The 19,747-nt window shown below is 42.6% G+C and overlaps 1 protein-coding gene across 1 annotated transcript in view; it reads left to right on the top strand.

Moving 5' to 3' along the window:
- Positions 1-15,157: 15,157 nt before the first annotated feature.
- bmp6 (bone morphogenetic protein 6) overlaps positions 15,158-19,747 on the top strand; it is a 46,690-nt gene continuing 42,100 nt past the window's right edge. The window contains exon 1 of the mRNA XM_053858573.1: positions 15,158-15,988. Within this exon, the coding sequence (XP_053714548.1) occupies positions 15,583-15,988 (406 nt within the window). The 5' untranslated portion in view covers positions 15,158-15,582. The remainder of the gene's footprint in view (positions 15,989-19,747) is intronic.

The following is a 19,747-nucleotide window of genomic DNA, read 5'->3' as shown; positions in this document are numbered from 1 at the left end:
TTGATTCATGTGTCTTGTTCTTACGTTTTGCCCTTCAGGTCGAATTCAAGTATGAAGTTTAAGTATTGGCTTCAACTTCAGTGTATTTTGGCGGAGGCCTGCGCTCTCCCTGCACTCTTTTTGCAGATTGAAGTTGCAACACATTCTCACTCCCATGGCGTAGTGTACTGACGTTGGGGAAGTTCACGTGCTTTACTGACAACAAAGGCAGCCTTCAGTGTTGCATTCAGTGACACATTAGGCTTTCAGTTCTGCCTTTCGTGGCAGCGCAACACATTACAAAGAGATGGAGATTGGGGTTAGGTGAGCCATTGGATGCCGCTCCATCCATTCTATCTACATGTAACACTGTGTCAATTGCTATTTAGAGCCCATCAAACGGCCATTGTTATAAAAGTCCACTTTCCATCATCACTATATCACACCATCGGAGTGAGAATGGGTTGGAAGGATATGTTCGGTATTCAATAGCATGTCCATCCAAGATTTACTTCATAAACAGTGTATTTCTACCAGTTCATGACTCTGTGTCAAAGCTATTATTTGCATTCCTCCCTCTACTACTCACCCTACTGTTGACCTGCTGTGTAATCTAAGTTGACGTGCGTGTGCTCTTTCCTCTGTGTAGCTCCTGTGAGTGACCTCAGATGCACACACCCAGAAAACACACAGCGTCCTGCTCTTCGTCAGCCTCTAGATGTCCGAATTATTTCTGGGCGCCTCATACTTCTCCAAATAATCATCATCCTCGTGGCCAAGCAGCTCCTTCCCTACGAGGGGAAATAATGATTTCAACCTGGAGCAACCTCTCCGCTGCTGGAAGTGGCCTCATGATTGTTTTCACCGTCTGCTTCTCCTCCAGCTGAGTGCCACTTGTCCAAGCACGGACGTGTAAATACCGCAAGTGCTTGTTCCAGTTTGGGACGAGCATTGAGACTGTTGTTGTGCGAACGATGTGTTTAGAATTTGCTTCACATCAGGAATCCATCGGTTTCTCAGCTGTCATATATGGGGGCGTTTTAATGTGGAAAATGAAGAATAATTGCTTTCTGGTGGAGAATATGTCGATTGAGTCGAGCTTCAGGTTACTGTGTGGTTTTAGGTGTGGTAGAGTCCAGTTCCAGTCAGAACGGGTCAAGAGTGAAACGTTAACAAGAGCCATGAAGAACATGTTCATGTTTCAAGGATATTGTATTGGAAAAGCATTTCTGCATAGAATCCTCAATAACCTGATATTAATAGAATCTTTAGTCACCTGGCTGCCTTCTTTGTTGTCCTTTTCAAGTTCATCCTGGGAAGACTCTGGGTCAGAACCTGGACCAGATAAAGAGACAGTTCATCCTCAATGTAGTTTGGAAATGTGTTGGGATCTCTCATTCAGATCAGAACCTACTGAAGAATGCATTTTTATAACAAGGACTTTGATGATAAATCCACTGCACAAAAATGCCTTTAAATGGTCTCTTACTACTGACAGGGGGCAGTCTACGCAAAGGCTCCTTGAAAAGGCCCCAACTATGGGGAGCCTAAGTCCCGCCCATCTACTTCCACCTCATGGGACCTAAAAAATATGAACAGGAGTCAATGGTGAGATGAAAGTCAGTGATCTAGCTCGAAATATGATCTCACATGTGATGAGTGTGATGCAGTCTAATGCTGTGAGAGCACTGCTTTTCCTCCAGCATCAAAAGTTACTTTAGGTTTTGTGTGATATGTAGTAGCCAACTACAATGCTCGTCCTAGCAAGTCCTATCCAGCATGTGGGACAAGCTCTACATCAGAGGCAGGCGGTTTAATTTCCTAATGGGCCACAGTATTAACTCTAACTGTTGTGAAAGACAGTGATAACTACAAAACGTGATGGAAAAATATCCAAAATACATACAAAATGAACCTTAAAAGATTATATGGAAGTAAAGACAATATGAAGCGTAAATATAAACCTATTGAAATATTCCATTTCATAAGCATTTAAGCATAAATAAGCAGATAATCATAAATACATAACTATGGGCCAGACATTCCAGATAAAAAGGCAATTTATTTCAAAATATCTTTTCAGTATACCTTTATGTATTTTGAGGAACAAGAAAAACACACAAAAACGGCCAATGAAAGAACAAAATTTTAGTCTTAAAACAATAACATGCTGTATTTACTGCTAAAGTGTAGGTGGTGACTAAAATGAAAGAACAAAAAAGCAGACAAATTATAATGTATCTGTTATAGTTTTAGTCTGACGTCAAAACGACCATGAAAATACAGGCATCGGGACACATATGGCCCCCGGGCCACACTTTGCCCAGGTCTGCTCTACAGAGTCACGGTAACAATCTCAGCTAATGTTTGCTGTCTTGACCCTTTTGATAGTTCAGTACCTTTGGCATCCATGTTATGTTTTGTTTAGTCCACATAATGTTTTCACAATCAAATAAATCATAAATTACACGACAAACGTGGTCAAAACTCACGTCATTATTCATCATTTAAACTGAGGTACTATGGAGACTCATGAAGGGAACAGATTCATCATATCTGCCTTTGATTTCAAGCCCTGCTTTCAGGTAGCGCAGCCATTGTTTAGAAGTCCACAATCCACCACTCTGATCCCTTGTCTGAACTCATCGCAATGTGGGACTGTTTTTGCCACTTCCTGTCATCATATATTCCGAACCTGTTCCCAGCCTGAGTTTTGATCCTGGTCCTGCCTTTATATTCTGAATCCATCCTACTCACCTCCTCGCCTTCATCTCAACTACCCTGCCTCGTCCTTACACACACATCCTGCGAAGCCTTACTGTTGGTGTGGAGGCTGATAAATGTGATAAATGAAACAAATGATATGCTGTGCGGAGGAGGTCTGCACTCTTTGAGTGCTTTTATCTATTTTTTTCTCTTAGGATTCATTGTGATTTAATGTAGTTCTGTTCAAAATCCTGTAAGTCTGGGTCTTTGTGAGCAACATTGTTAAGGATATAGAGAAAATGCTTCCGTTTTCCGTATGGCATTCCAAGAAAATTCTGAAGACCTGTAAAGATATGAACTTATTTCCTGGCTCAGCGTTATTGTGTTGTACACGGCTAATCTAAATTGTATTTTCGGCACAACAGTGCGGGAGGTAAAAATAAACCCACTCTATTTTTAACTCCCCGTCCACGTATCCTTGTATTTTCTTTCATTTCGAGCACACATCATCAGTCTTCTCCTGTCAGAAAGTCAACACTGTTGCTATTCTTGCTCTTGTCCTCTGTTATCAATGCCGTCTCTCAATGTCCGTGTGTGTGTGGACAGAGTCATGGTGCTGATAACTCCAGTGACCGTGACCTTCCAGCATCAAGGCCAGACTCTGCTGGACAGTCGTGATAAGTCGAAGAGGAAGCCACCAATTGCCAGTTTTCCACTCTGCAGCAAAACAGGGGCTGCACATTATTTATGTCACACGATTTCCCTATAAACAACATTTTCCTCTGCTGCCGTCGTTGAGACATCCAACTACACGCTGACTTGGCAGCAGCTTTGAAAGTACCACTTTGGTTGTCGCCGCTCTAAACGCTCTCATCCTTTTCCAAAGCTGCCGGTCCTCCATGTTTGCGCCTGTTGGGACATCTGAGCATCTCATATAGAGCCGTCACTGCTTTCACCACAGCGCCGACACACAACGATGGTGTTCATAAATAGCACTGTTGTACTGTAATTTACTGGCAGATTCAGAGTGTAAACATGTCGGGCTTATCATGGTCTTCCTGTAATTTTACAGCAGAGCACCACGACAATGCCTTCATCAGCACTGTCTGGTCAGTCGCTGGGGCCGGGCTTCACCCTCCTCTCTGCTCTCTGCAAGTTTATTTTAAGGCACGGAACTTCCCATCGCAGTCTATCAGACCTTGCAGTTGCAGTCACCAATGTAATGTGTATTATTAATGGATATACAAAACACTTTATTAAATAATACATTTTTTAATAAAAATGCATGGGTGGGGTAACGTGTGGCTGTGGGCCTCCTGTGGCCCTTTGTGACGCTAGTTAGGTCCCTTTAGAAAAAATCCTTTAACAAATAAAAAAAAAAAAAAAATTACATAATGAAAATGAATCTTATGTAACATGATTTTATTTTGTGCCTGTAATCAATTTTTCTTATTATTTTACAATTATTTAATATCATTATTTTACATTTACTTAATAAATTTACATTTTTTGTGATAAATCATATATTCACCTTTCACGACTTCACATTTAAGTCACTCAATATTCTCCATGGAGAGTGATTTTTTTTATTGTGTTTTTTCTTCATTGTTTTTCCATTTTCAAAGCACACATTTTCTCATACAGTAGCATACGAAAAACAGTTTTGGACAGCCTGAAAATATCATAAAAAACATAAACAAAAAAAAATCTAACAGATATAAACAATTCTTTTTTATCACCTACAAGAAACACTACCAAAACTAAATTCTTCACAGTTTCCATTATGACAGTTCTCAACATTGTCTCTACCAAAGTCAACAGAAAACAGAGAATGATTTCAAAAATGAACAAAAATAATAAATCAACCTTCGCATGATCAATTTTATATTTAGCAGTCCTGCCATTAGTACACAGTAGAACACATAGAGTGCCTGAAAACGTATTTCCACCTCGATACAGTATGTTGCTGTGGTTATGGAGCTAAGACTTCCGAAACCAAAGTGATGAGTGAAACAGTGCAGCTGAAGAAGGAAGGAGTATTTGGAGAAAAGAGGAAAAAAGAAAAGCACACAGAGAGTGCCGAGCTCCACCAAGCAAGGAGGCAGCCAGTCCTTGTTGACACACTGTCTTCGGTCCCCTTGCAACGGATCCTTCAAAGCCGGCTTTCTTGAGTCAATGTCTGTTTAGATAAGATTAGATCAGATGGCTTTTATAAACTCAATAATCTGAGGTGCAAACACAAGTTAGCCAGGCTTTGTCCCAGGACTTGAGTCTGCCTGGAGAAGTGGATTTAGTTGTCGAGAAATTTCAAGATGCAGGAAATGACTTGGCCGGTGGAATCAGTCATTCTTGATTCACTTTTTTATTGCCCTTCATCCACATTTTGATCGACTCTGTGGTTATCTCATGCAGTGTCGTGACCAGGTTTCACCCCATGACTTGAAAGAGTTGGCGAACATGAGAGCAGCTCTTTCAGTTGCTTTTTTGAGCAGCAACTTCCTCCCTCATTCGCATCAAAGGTGTCTCTGCACCAATGTTTATTTAAAGACCCAGAATTCCTCGAGAATCATTCCCTTTTAATGGTCAATTCCTGCAACCAATTGTGAGTTGGGCACACATGGCAACATCTGGAGGGAATCCTTGTGGCCACAGAATCAAATGAAAACTCCGGAGATTCTGCTCTGATGTGGGCCAATGGCGACCACGAGGATTGACAGCTTTCTGGCACGTGATTGGCTGCCAAACCTGCGGCTTCCTCTCTGGGGCCTCGCTGCCCCGCCGAGGAGGAAATGAGTGGAAGGATTGGGTTGCGTCACAGTAGTCTGCTATTACCGACTGCAATCTGCTCAGCCGACTGCCAGAGTTCTGAACGGAAAGTTGGCGCGCTTTCTGGTTTCCGGAAATTAGTTGAACATCGCAAGCTAAAATGGAGCGCCCCATTCTCTCTTTGTCTCCTGTCTCACATGGCGTCTTTGGAGAGGAGCTTCTGAAGTTGAGAAATTCTTGGCGTGTGATGAAGGTGGTTGGTGAGTTACAGATACGTTATAGAGCAAGCAACATCACTGATCGTGAAGTTGAACGGCACTGACATAGTGACACCCAACATGCAACTCATCGAGTAAAGGTTTGTTTTGACCCCTTGTTTCCACATCTGCGTTGCAGTACCCTTTCACATGAGATGCGTTTTGAAGGGCTGCAGCAGCAGCAGTTTCCAGCATCCCACGATAGTTGCCGCACTAAAGGCACTACAGGGAGAAATAAACCAGTGTCATGGCTGCCAGCACATGATGCTTTTCAACTGCGCAATCGGGTACTTGTTGCGTTGCTGTAGCATCTAAACCGTTAAATTTTCCCCGTAGCACACCGTAGCACATTATTTATGACACAGCTACAAGGTGTATTTAGAGACTGGAGAAGCACCATTATCACAGCAAACAGGGGATGACTTCTCTCATATCATTTTCGCCTCTGATTTTTGTTCGTGGCACTGTTTACATGGATTGCTTATTATTGATAAAACACATATTTACATTGCCATCAGCAGTTAAAAACAAAAATGAGAACAGTCAAAGATAAGGTGCAGAAATGGTCTGAGTTAAAATGGAAAATAAATATTTCTGGAAAATGTGGCCAATGAAAATTGGTAAAAGCGAGTGATGTTGTCAGATCATGGGGATGTTGTTCACAACATGCCTGGGCTGTGATTCTTGGAATTGTGCTGAGTCACAGGTTCCACCTAAACTGCTGAGTACGTCCTCACGTGTCTGAGATCTTCTCTCCGAAGCATTACATGAGTCACATTCACCAACTCAATCACAGACTCATTTTAAGTATGTAAGAAATTATCATTGCTCTTTAAAATACTGTAATTTAACAAAATATGTTATTTAAATGTGCATCAATATTTTGGATTCATATTAATAACAAATAAACTGCTCACAACAGTCCTTGCATGTAATGTGGCCCTTCAGGATGTGGAATTCACCATGAATTTAATTTAAAAAGAGTCAGGGTTGGAGCTAAGTTGACTTTCTCAGCGCAACGGAAATTTAAAAACAAGAGACAAAAAAACAAGATAAACAAAATGAATGCATTAAAACTCGAAAACAAATCAGAGATACAATTGAAATTATAATAAAAATATTTAGAAAATAAAAAAAAAGAACAAACAAAAATGAAATTATAAACAGGATAACTTTGCTTTATTTCAGTGATTCAACTGAATACTGTGTTTTACAAAGTCAGTATTTCTGACCTGATTTGTGACTGGAAGTAATAGAAATCAAAGGGGAAAAATATGGATCCTTTGGAAGACCAAACAAACCTACCAAAGTCATATCACCCCTTAGTCTCCTGAAAGATTTGGGGTTTTTTTTTGCGTTGTACAGTTGTACTGTTGAACCATGGAGAACACCACAATGGACTGTTACTTCACTTGCTGATTTGAGGAAATACCGCAGCAGTGATTCACCGAACTCAATGTTACAGACCTAACCAACCATTATTACGTTTATAGCACTGGCTCCCGTCGGCTCCAGGTCCGGCTGTGCGCTCTGATCATGACCCAGACTTGTAAGGTCAGATAAACATTACATCCCACATTAATCTGGTTCCCAGATAATCTCAGGGGAGGAATAAATGAAGGGAACCACAGAGGAAGCCACATGAGGCGGAACCTTGGTCCAAAAGTGACACAAATCTGGCCAGATCAAACGCCAGTTCGGTGGCTTAAAATCACATTACTTCGCTTCGAAAACAAAAGCTGTTTTTCCTTCCCACACAAAGTGAACCCTTGTTCTTTGAAGAAGTCCCCAACTAGGGACTGTAACTAGTTCTTCACACATTATATTTAATATAGTTGGATTTCTGATCAGAGGAGATTTCAAATCAATCGTTTTTTCAGGCTCTGTACGTAAGCTAGAGGTCTCAGGGTCATGATATAAACTTGAGTTATAGTCCAGTCAGTGTTATACATCGTGTTCCTTTTAATCTGCACTGTGTTCTTGAGCAACGTCATAATTACCGCATTATTCATGTGAATTTCCATCCTGCTGTATTGGTGGTCCTGCACCAATCGTGTGAGAGAGTTGGAACCCCTGTGGGAATCTTGAGAATGTTTGAGTGGATAAGAAATGCTGTAAAGCCACTCCATCAATGAGAAGTTAAGTTTTGAGCTTCCCATTAAAGACTTCCTTTTCTAATCCAGTCTTTTGCCCCGGATATTGTTAATCTACAACCAGCTTAATCGTATTGCCCCCATGGGTGACCATTGTAGTGCTGTGAGCTTTGATGTGGTGGAGATATCAGCAGAACCAGCACCGCCCGGTGTGTCTGGTTTCACACTGCAGGTTCGAGGAGTGTGGTCTTCTCTCATGGGGGTCAGACGCCTCTCAGGAAAATCCACGGTGCTGATAGTGAAGTGTTCAACTGCTGGACACAGAGGTGACACTGGAGCATTTGGTAAAAACCTGATTTTAAAAGAATATTTCAGGGTTTTCATCATTAAGCAGAGCAACAAAAATCATTGATGCAGATCAGTCTGTAACGCAAAGTTTGCATGGATCTGGATGTAATATTCATGATGAAGTTTCCCAAATGCCTCCACTAAATTTTAAAAATTGTACTACATGTTTTTGCCAGTAACAAGGACAGATTACACATTTTATTCAATTTCACTACACTTAAATGCAAACTTCATTTTTTTGCTCTGCAATACAGGTCAATTTTGGAAAAAGAAAATATAGGAATGACAAAAAATTGACACCATGCTTCAACAATTATTGTTTTGTTTTTGTTGAGTTTTATAATTTCTAGAAATGTTTCTAAAATGTAAAAATACAAGAAGACTGTGCTTTTAATTAAATTCTAAAAATTATATATTACAATACTTTTAAATAAACATATCATAATTGAAAAAACACTTCATATTTATAATGTTGCAGTTTTCACTGTGTGCTGTTATGCTTTTCCCAAAAACTGCTATACGTGGTTAATGAAATAGTGTCTGACTTTTTCAGAACTTATTTGTAAATAAAGGCAGCAATTACATCTGTCAGATTACTCTGGATGAGTTGAAAAATAATTTAAAACAAAAAACAAAAATGTCCAATGAAATTTCAGTTGAAGGATTCGGATCATTCCTGCGCTGTAGAATGAACCAGGAAACGTGTGTCAGTGTTCAGTTACCGCTGTACTTCACCTTCAGCTACCTCATGTTATTCATATTCAGTGCTTCTTGTTTCCAGTAGAAAAAAAATTCCGATAAGATGAGCATAAATGAAATGTAAAGCTATTCAACAAATGAAGGATTTAAAAATGGAACAACTCCCCTCTTCAGTGCACTTCTTGACAAAGTCGGCTGATCCTCAACACATTTGAACGTCTATATTTAAAGGACGGAAGTTTGCGTCTTTTGCTTGCTACTGCACACAAACCTAACGGAGCAGATCTTTCTTTCCGGAATCTTAGCGGGATCATCATCACACACCGTCCCTATGTTCTTTGAGTTGCAGCAACATCAATGCGCCGCTGCCCACTCTCATATTTCAAATTCACGTGGAACAAAGCGCAGGTCTGTGTGAATTCCTTCAAACACATCAGAGACACAACTATCAGTCAGCGAGCGGCAGGAGAGGTGCCGGGGACGAGCACTCGGGATAGGAAGGAAGATCCTTCCGGCTGCTGATAGCGGCGGCTCAGCAGCAATGCAGCACCTTCCGCAGGGAGACTGGAGGTCAACCTGGCGCCTTATCTCCTCACCTTTGAATCAGCAGCTGTCTTTCTTGTCTCGGCCCTGCGCGCCACACCTCCTACTGTTTTCTATCCAACTTTTAATCTGAGTGTTGCTGAAGATGAAGAGCAGAGCAGTTTCTGAGTCATCAAAGAGCACTTCCTGCTTTTCCATGGAGGAACACTCGGACTCAGGTTATTTGAGTCTGCAGTTTTCCTTTGATGTCCAGGAATACTGTTGTCTTTTCAAGTTCAGAAGGCCTTCATAAATCTGAATCCATCTTCTTCTTTTTGGACATTTCTTGTCAATGGTTCTGTATATTTACTGTAAGAAAATTGTGCCTCAATGTTAAACAAGGAATGACCATGACTTTCGGAGGTTTGGTATCAGCCTACTGCCCTGGTGTTGCCATGGGAAGCTTGTACTTTACGTGCCTGAATGCATGAATAGTCTTTCATAATTGATGTGTACGGGGAGTGATTTTATTGATGACTTGCAGTGGTTTGTATGAGCTGCTTACAGTGTTTGATTCAAGTAACTTGTGTCACCGATGGAGGAGTATCTTGGAGCCTCATTCACAACTGAGGGATGGATGGAGAGCATGAGAGTAGAAAGACATGGTTGATGATGGTTCAACTGTCACTATCATTTGGAAGACGGGGTAGCACCACCAAGCAAAAGGCGAAAAATGTCAAAATCTGGTGAAAGTGACCCTTTCTGCTTTCTGAGCTCAAATCTGAAGTCTGTTGAAGCAGTTCTCAACATTCTGGATGTGTTTGGATTCAGAAACTGATGAAAGTGAACAGGCCTTTTCAGTAGAAGAGATCATCCGCTGCTAGCTCAAGCCTGTATCAGTTGCAGCAGAATACCAATCATTGATGATGGAGAGGCAAACCCCTGGTCTCTGGAAGTCCATGTTGAGCTCCCGCTTCTTCTGGCAGCACCAGATACATGCAGGCAAAGACATGTTGAGATGGACCGATGGTGTGAAAAGTTGTGTTCTGCAAAAATGTATTAATTATATGAAAGTTGAGCTCATAAGTGGATGTTACCTTCTTGAAATATATCTGACAAAAAAAGAACAAAGAAAACTAGATAAGCGATTTCAAAGATCAGGAACACCTTACTATCAGAAACACGTAACACAACATAAAGAACATGACACAAGCGGTTCTGTAAAATGTGGAAAGAGGTGCTGAAATTATACGGACAGTTCTTCACTCCGCTCCTATTCAATCTCTGTAAAAGGCAAGTCGAAGTGATGCCTTCTTTGTATGTAATGTATCAGAAACAACGCAATATAAGGCAAAAAATGTACCGCAGGTCACATAAATGTCAAATGTTATTCCTGTCAACAGATCAGACAGTTTAAGGTGGACAGAGTGCACAACCTTTTCATGGAAAAACAGAGGACAAACCAAAATTATTGTTGAGCCTGAGGATATACTTTAACACACAGCTAGCCTGCAGGAATCTTTCAAATTTCCAGCACTTTATTATTTCTAAAAAAAAGAGTCATTTCTGCTTCCTGTCGTCGGCTGGGAGTGTTAGAAATAATATATGTGACGAACACAGACGAAATTAAAAGTCCAGCGACAGCAGGATTTGCTGGGTGCACCACGCTCTCCTCCACCGAATCACACCCTTATTATCCCTAAGGAGTCCCAACGTGCTGGCCGTCTGACCCCGGCCTCCAGATGGGTCACATGTGTACCAACACTGGAATCACTATTTAATTTATTTGAACGACAAAGAGAAAGGTTCACAGAGTTTGAATAGAATGCTGGTACTTTCCTACAGTGCAAGTGGGAGAGAAAAAAGTCACATGGCGATTTAGGGTTATAAAAACATGTCCGACACATGTGCTCTCAATAAGCGGTGGTCAAACAGAATCAGCGACTTGCAGAAATGAGGGAGTTGGGATTGTGGTGTGGAACTGAGAATGGGCCAGTTCCAGCTGGTGCTCTTTAGAAATTAGGACAGATGCCAGAGGCTTACCATACCTGGCAGGGAGCGCTCCTCTTGTTTCTTCCTCCATCTTAAGGAGGCAGTGAACGGAGGGAGGCTCTGAAGGAGGGAAACTGCTTTCAAAACCTTCTTCCCAAGAGGGCAATCGCCCAAATTCCCACTGGCAGAGAGATAGGCTTGTGTTCCTTTGGCTCTTTCCCACCATTGTAGGTGGTTGGCTCGCTGGCCCACATTTCCTCCGAAAACATGGACAGGTCCGTCACCCTTAAAATTGCAATGAAACGTATTATTGTTATCAACTCAGGGAGTGTTGTCATGTTCTTCACTCATTTGTCAAGATCCGACGTACATGAAGTACACAGGTTTTACAGTAAAAATCCAAGCCAGATGAGAAGTGTAGTCGTGTCACTGGTGCCGGCTACTTTGGGCCACTTCCCATGAGTTCTTATGGGCCGCGGCACTTAAGTGAAAAACTGCTTTCCCAACAATTCTCATGTAATCCAGTATCCTTAACCTACATGAGACTCTTTCGGATCCACCCATGTGCTTGTTAAGGCTCAATCTATTTTTCAATCTTTTCCTCGGAAAGGCCCTGTTTTTTCGTTCGGAAGTTCTTCCCACACAGCCTCGGCGTAATTGCCATCTCCAAGGGTTCATCGCTTAGTGCAACTTTCATCATCAGGAAGAGAGGGAGAAACAGAAGCTTAAATACGCATGAAGGACATCAAAGTGTGCCATCGCGAAACATCATTTTCCCCTCATGGGAGCGAGCTGGATGCCGTCCAAGGCTTTGTTGTGTGCCAGGAGGCGGAATGGTGCCAGTGTAACCCACGGAGACTGGTAATGATGGGGTTTCTGTTATGTTTGAAATGGTTACACGACTCTCATTGGTGTGGAGCCGCCTGCGCTGCGTGTTCCATGGTGCACCATTATGATCCAGAATCCATAGTGGTGGATCATAAACACATTTGTACCCAATGTATGGAGAACAAGCAGCTAAAGTGGTTGTCTTGATTCAATGTATGAGTTTATTCTATCCAAAGTTCCTTCATGCACATCCGAGCTTCTCGTTCCATCTTTTATTCAGAGGTTCTCAGGGCACTGAGAGTGAGCTGCCGAAGAAAGTGATGAAAATATTGTTCCAGCAACCAGGCAACATGCAAGCATTTATGAATGGATGAATGTGTGTTATTGTGCTTGTCACTCTTAAAAACGTTTGCTTAAAATGTTTGAAAGTGTTGCAGTGACAGCTATAGGACTGTGAGACATAAGAGTGAATGATAAGATTTTGGCAGTGATCTGAAGTCTATTCTGCATCTGGGTGAGTTTCAAATGGATCTCCGTTCATTTCTATGGATTAAAACTGCCACTGCCACTTGAGCCTCTATTCAAAATAGCAACAAACAAAACAAAACAACTCAACTTCTATGTGTTGTTCATCCACCACTCTTTCAATCATTTCCTGTCTGAGTCAGGGAGCCCCTTTTTTCGTCGTGCGGCCACACAATTATTGAATCAAAAGTTGTTTATCAGCCTGGATGTATGCTGGGTTTAATAAGGCCAAGTGAAATGTGTTGCCTGGTGGAGAGTTGCACTGTCTCACAGCTTTTCAATTTTCTTCTTTTTGCTTAGGTTCGGAAAAGGAATCAAAATATTTTGGGAAGAAATCAGAGTGCATGAAGATATATGGTCGGAACATAGACAATTCACAGTGTTTTTTTTTTTTGCCATCACTCAAAATTGGTTTTGTTGCATTAATCTATGCAATAATTTCTCAGTTACATTTCAGTTTTTGTTGAAGTGAACAGTATAGCAGGTATAAATGCAAAGTGAAAACCGTCATTGTTCAACGTCTCCGCTGTACCGAGGCTCTACTGTTGCCTTATTAGCGTGAGCATACGTGTGTGGCTTGTGTGTGTCAGTAATGCTAAGAGACAGACCTCATTAGGTCTAGGAGTTGTCCTGTCTAGACGCTGTGATGACAGGACACAGAAGCTCTGTTTAATGTCTCCTCTGCTGCTTCCAAATCACCCGATTCACGCTCACACACCATCAATTTCAGCAGCGCTGACCTCCAGGACGTACTGCCATCCCACTTTTAGCAGCAAATCATCGAGTCAAAGCTTGTGTTGTGAATGTTTCTTTTTATTTGTTTTAATACTCGTGTGTTTGGTCCCCTCCATGCAGCTTTCACGTCTGAAGCTGTCGCCCTGGACACTAGAGTCGCTGCTCAGTTCAGCCGCTGTATCTGAGTTATAAATCAGGAACAAGCTCTCATTCATAAAAGCAGTCATTCTGAGTCCAGGAAAAAGAAGAGAAAGTTGATGAATCATGTACAGGAGGTTTTAGCTCTGGGTCTGTTATTGTGGGTTTGGATCAGGAGTCTGCACGTGCACACACACACACACACACGCTCCACGGCATCCAGTTTATTTAGAATGTTTAGTGGGCAACACTTTGGATGAGACTTTGTGTTGCCATTTCTGGGTCAACGTTGGAGACCACATGTCTCAATACTTCAGTGAGACTCCAACATGCAAACATTTTGTGTTTGAGTTAAATGAGTTGTAAACTGAACTTTTAGTATCATCATTATTGGCTGAAGCACATTTCTTAAAAAAACATTTTTAAAAAACCCAATCCCAACCCCTTTCTGGCCATTTTTGAAAGCTTTATGCATGTGCATGTGTGTACCTGTTTAGCTATCCTTGTGGGGACTAATTCTTTGAAACACCCCTACTTGTGAGGACATTTTACTTACTTGACTTTTGGCCAGTCCCCGCAAGTCCAAGCCTCAATTTGAGGATGAAAACGTCTAAATAACAAGCTCGTTATAATTGAATTTAAATGTAGTCAGAGTCCTGGTTCAGGTTAGCCATTTGTTTTGGATGGTTAGGTTTAGGGTGAGAGGCTGGGGAAAGCATTATGACAATGAGAGGTCTCCACAAGGATAGAGGTACAAACATGTGTGTGTGTGTGCTTGGTGGTATGATCACCTTTGATGCTGGTTCTCATTCCTCACACACACAGATAAGATTCTGGCAGCAGTAGCACAGATCTGGACACCTTGGCGTCTTATCAGATCCATCACGAGCTCATGGAGACATAACACAGGTTTGGGTGAAGGGGCTGATGAGTCTGGGTGAGTGGGGGATGGTGAGACTCAAAACTCAGATTTATTTGTCTATTTTTCATTCAAAAATGCAAAGCATCGTGAGCTATTTGTGAAGTCCATGCTTCAATTTCACATGTGTGAAACAGATTTTACTTTTATATTTACTCATATATTTATTCTCATCTTTAAATCATTATTCTTGTATTTTAAAGGAGTAATATATGTCAATGTGTAGTTAGAGTGTAATTGCTTGCTGTTTCACTTTCCAACGTCAGGGGTCGTTCCACAACTGGAGAAGCGCTGGTCCGACTGAGCAGCCACGCCAGACAGAGCGTGCACGTCTGAATGCAACACAGTTATACTTCACTTGGTTGCCAATGTTTGTTTGAGTCTTGATCATTTACTCAGCAATACTCTTCAAATGAGTCTAGGTTGACAACAAATGCTAAAGACTGGATTCGAACGGGGCAGGTGGATTTCTTCACTTCCACTAAAAAGAGGAAACGGATGTGCACATGCGCGCACGAACTTATTTTATCGTAGTGAAGACTTTGCTTGCGAGAGTGATGTTGGACCTGTGGTTGTGTCTTAAGAAGCTCCGCCTCTCGATGATCTCGCTCCGAGTGGGCGGCTTCCCGGAGCACACACTTCCACACACACAAGTGCGCGAGAATATTATGGACTGCAACCTGCTGATTCCCCTCAGACTCTCGCCTGTCTCACGAGTAGGTGACCGCTGAGTGAAGGTTTCTACTGAGCGCCTGACATGGCTACTTTTGGCACAGTCTCCAGCCGTTTGAAGACGAGCGCACCGGGGTTGCAGTTTTGACGCACTCGGCTGTTGGATGCACTTTGTCCCGACGCAGCGACGCGCACTCCGGGGACCCGAAATGAGAACAGGAGCCACACAGTTCTACGTGTTTTACTTTGGAAAGTATTTCAAATGGCTTGAAACAAGGGTCCAGGACTTGTTTTGATCGCGGGCTACTCTGATCTCCTCCACCGACCGAGTTTACGCATCAACCCTTCTTTGAGTGGATTTGTCTGTTAAAGGTGACAGGAACATACGTCGTCGACTCACACAATGACCAGCTGCTGTTTCGTCCTGGTCGGATTGTTGTTGAGCGCATGTTTTTGTGTCTCCCCAACAACGGGGAGTCACTATCTACTGGATGGGAAACACAGCGACGCGCACCCGGGATTCATCCACCGGCGGCTGCGTACGCACGAAAAGCGCGAGATGCAGAAGGAGATCCTGTCCATCCTCGGACTGCCGCACAGACCCAGACCGCATCTCTCGCACGGGAAATACAACTCAGCGCCACTTTTCATGTTGGACCTCTACAACACCGTATTCAGCCAGGAGAGAGTGGACGGCGTGTTGGAGCGGTACCAGTCGCTGCGGACCACGCGGAGTCCACATCTGGCCACCTATCAAGAGACCGCGTTTCTCAATGACGCGGACATGGTGATGAGCTTCGTTAACCTAGGTAAGAAGCGTAAACACGTCGAACAGCGAGCACAGCACACTCCTTTTGATTATTTTATTTTGAACGGTGTTTGGCCACATCTGGCCAGTTTTGATTCCATGACTGACTCACACTCGCCTTCACGCGGTAGATGATGAGTTCCAACTTGGAACACGAAAAGTTAAATGAAACTAAGTTGTCTTTATAACATTCATCTGTGACATTTTGTTTTACAGTGCAGTCACTATTGCATTTTATTCTGTTGAGCGCGTAGTTACGGATTATTATTAGGTTAAAATGATCCAGATTAATGATACATAGTTTAAGAAAATGAAAAATAAACTCACCAAATAACTGCGATTATTATTATTATTATTGACATACCAAAATTACATAATATTCGTATGTATTTTATGATTCACTTCCTCAACAGAGGGCGAACCATTCAAAACTCCTTCCATGAGACTTGACCCATGACATTCTTTAAAGAGCTGGAGTTGACAATCCGTCCACTCTCGAAAATGAAACCAGAAGCTAACATACATGTGAATTGCTCACCACCATGTACAGCATTTTAGATTAGATTAACATATAACATAATAAAATAAGTTAATGTGATTTGTAGTTTTTACATATGTCAGTCAAGACTAACCTATTCTCACTCATTTTAACTAACACGCCTCACATGCTTCTGACAAGACTGAACGTTTAATGGTTTATCACCTGCCTCTCATCATTTGTAAGACAGAAATTCATCCAGTGAAAAGATCGATGGCTGCATCGTCCTTCCTCAATAGATTCCACTGTTGCGGCCCAGTCACTATGATGTGTGGTAAAAACCATCAACCTGCTGTTATTTGTAAAGCTAAAGTCTTAATCCCACCATGGAACTCCGGCTCAGCCACCGGTGGTTTGTGTGTAAAGTTCCATGGCGATGTTTGTGTTTCCCAAGTCTTTAATTAGCACGGATCAAGAGCTGTGCTTTAATCATCAGCAGCCTGAAACATGCAGGTCAGATTCTAGACTCCATTAGCAGCTACAGTGTTTACTGGAACACTGTAAACAAAGATAAACAAAGGAGTTGGTGGACAAGAATCGCCTTAGAGCAGCGCGGATATTTCACTTCAAAGGGACGTCCTAAATCAACCCGACGGCGCTGTGGCACTTTGGTATGGATACTTTGTCGTTACCATGGAGACCCAGAAGAACCGGGACAATCTTTAATTTAGAGTTTCATCATTCAGATGCCACCTGTAGATTTCTGCTGGTTACATCTGAGGCAGCAGTTCCAGAGAAGTTTGACGGAAACTGGCTTTAGTCCTCATACGTGATGTTTTTGTGACTTTTGGTCAAGGTCTGTTTGGATTTGTGACATCCTGGAGGTTGCCTTTAAAAACCTTGAACGTGAAGTAGGATTGCAGTGACTGAACGCTTTTTCATTATTGTGAATTAGAACTGGTTTATTTGATGGGTCAATTGAAGATAAATGAGCTTGTTGTGCACGCCGTGCCTCATCACAGCTTTTGTCTCTCATGTTACATGTGACTGCTAAGGTATGACTTAGCAGTCACATATTCAGCTGAAGAATAAAAATGGATGGAGTAGACTGTGTGAAGAGGTTGGTTCTGCAGCCTCAGAACAAGGTTGGAGTGGGCTGGGCTCCTTTCTGTGAGGGGTTTGCAGGTTCACCATGAGCTTATGGGAGTTTCCTCTGGTTTCCTTCCTCATTCTTTAACCATACAGATGGATGAGTGGTTGTCTATCTGTGATGGGCTGGCAACCTGCTCGGGGTGTCTCCCTGTAACTCAACACGCTGCTAATTGTATGAAAATGAAAGTATACATTTCATTTCATTTCATTATACTTCATTTGCTTCCAGCCAAGCTGATAATCAATATAAGAAAAGCACTCAGAGAGTGCCGACCTCTGCCAAGCTGTTGACTCACACTTATTGTGCGATTTATTTATTATGATTATTTTGCAACTGTATTTTATCAGCGGATGACAGTTGCATTCCGGAACCTGCATCAGACACAGTAGAAGAGAGCATGAAAGGGAGCTCACACTGCTACTCTCTCTCCACCACAGACAGTTACAGACCTTTCAAAAGATCCAGATGGTGGCTCAAAACACCACCTGTCACCTGCGCCGTCACCTCCATGTCCTGAATTGTTTTTGGGCACATAATTGTGAATTGAGGTAAAGTGCATACCCATTTCCCAAATTTGATGTTGTCAGTCACACGCACACACTGTACAGCCCTATTGTGTTTCTCACGTCCAACCTATCTGGTGATATAATAGGCTGGAAATGAGCGCCTTGGAATCAGTGAGGGAAGAGACGAGAAGGCGTCCGGTACCATTCATGTGCCAGCGTCGTCTGTTAAAGCTGTCTGGTCAGTTAAATTCTTTCCAACTAGAAAATAGAAGCTGTTCGATGCCTGTGGTGATGACGAGGGCTTGTCTGCGCGACTGTCCATTTCCAAATTTTTTTTTAACTTCATAAAAATAGCATCAGCAGACTGCAATATTAAATCAGAAGGTTCCTGCTTTCTGATCCTTCCGATCAGGACCGAGTCACATAAGTGCTCTTCAGTGTTCACTGCATGAGTCAGCATTGGTTCGCAGGTTCACGTCCTCGTCCTCATTCGCTCTTATTTGGACCGAAACCTATTTTGGACAAGTCAACCACTGATGGCTGATCCTGTGAGTGATGTGGGAATGAATTTCAGGGTGTTTGGATGCAGACCGAGGCCGTGTAAGAGGTAGAGGAGGGAGTGACATGTTTTGCGAAGCTGGGTGGAAGCTCTGGGTCAGACCCACAATATGTTGAAGAACCCCCCCCCAAACTCCGATAAGTGGAAGCAAACGGACAAATGGATAAAAAAAAAAAACACAATGAAGAGCAAATTCATCGATTCTTGGTGTTTCACAGATGTGATGAAAACCAGACTTTTGCACAGAAGGAGAGGATTTGTGCGCGGGGGTGTAACGCTGGTAGCGTGGTGTTTGTGTGTCTGTGGTTGTCCCTGCGCTGTGTCAGTTTGCGTTTACACTCCTGTGCGGTTGCACATCTGGCTCTCCGCTGTGATTCATCGCGTCCTGTGCATCTTCTGACGATTCCCTCTCTGTCCTCCGCGGTGAGCTGGGGATCGTGTTGCCTTCTCTTGGTCTCGTACAAGGAGTCCTCGCCGCCCCGGAGGACGGCCGGCTTCCTCCCTGAATGTGATTGTAATTAATGTCGGACAGGCCAAGGCTTTCCATCTGCTTTGCAAATAAGGCCTCGCACGACTACTGTGTGTCATCGCTGTCGGATGACTTTTTAATGCGCCTCCTCGCCAGATTGCAACAGTTTTATTTGTGGAGTGAAGTGGACAACTGGAGAACACTTCTGGGTGGTCGACGGCTGTTGTCATAAAACATTCATGTGCGGCCCGTGCGAGACTACAAATCCAAATGAAGACAATGGAAGTAAGATAATGAAGCCGTCTGAGGAGTTTGGGAGATGGTCAAGCCAGCATGAATAAGCATTTCCTCCCTCTTCAAGTGTGCAACCTCCTCAAGTTCTTTAAAGTTGACATGAAACTGTATTTTGGTTTATTGAATGTCTGAATGAATGACTAGGCTAAAATGTACTGGGCCATCAAAGTGGCTAACCTCAGGTTTGGGCCTCATTCTGGTTCCTCTGGTTTATTCACGATGATGGACAGGTTGGGCAACGGACTGGCTTGAATAAAAGGATGACGGGTGATTTAGGTTTGGGCCTGAACCTGATGTCTAT

Source organism: Synchiropus splendidus, chromosome 3 (genome assembly GCF_027744825.2).
Source record: "Synchiropus splendidus isolate RoL2022-P1 chromosome 3, RoL_Sspl_1.0, whole genome shotgun sequence".
Classification (NCBI taxonomy): Eukaryota; Metazoa; Chordata; class Actinopteri; order Syngnathiformes; family Callionymidae; genus Synchiropus; species Synchiropus splendidus.
This window is presented reverse-complemented; position numbering and strand designations above follow the sequence as displayed.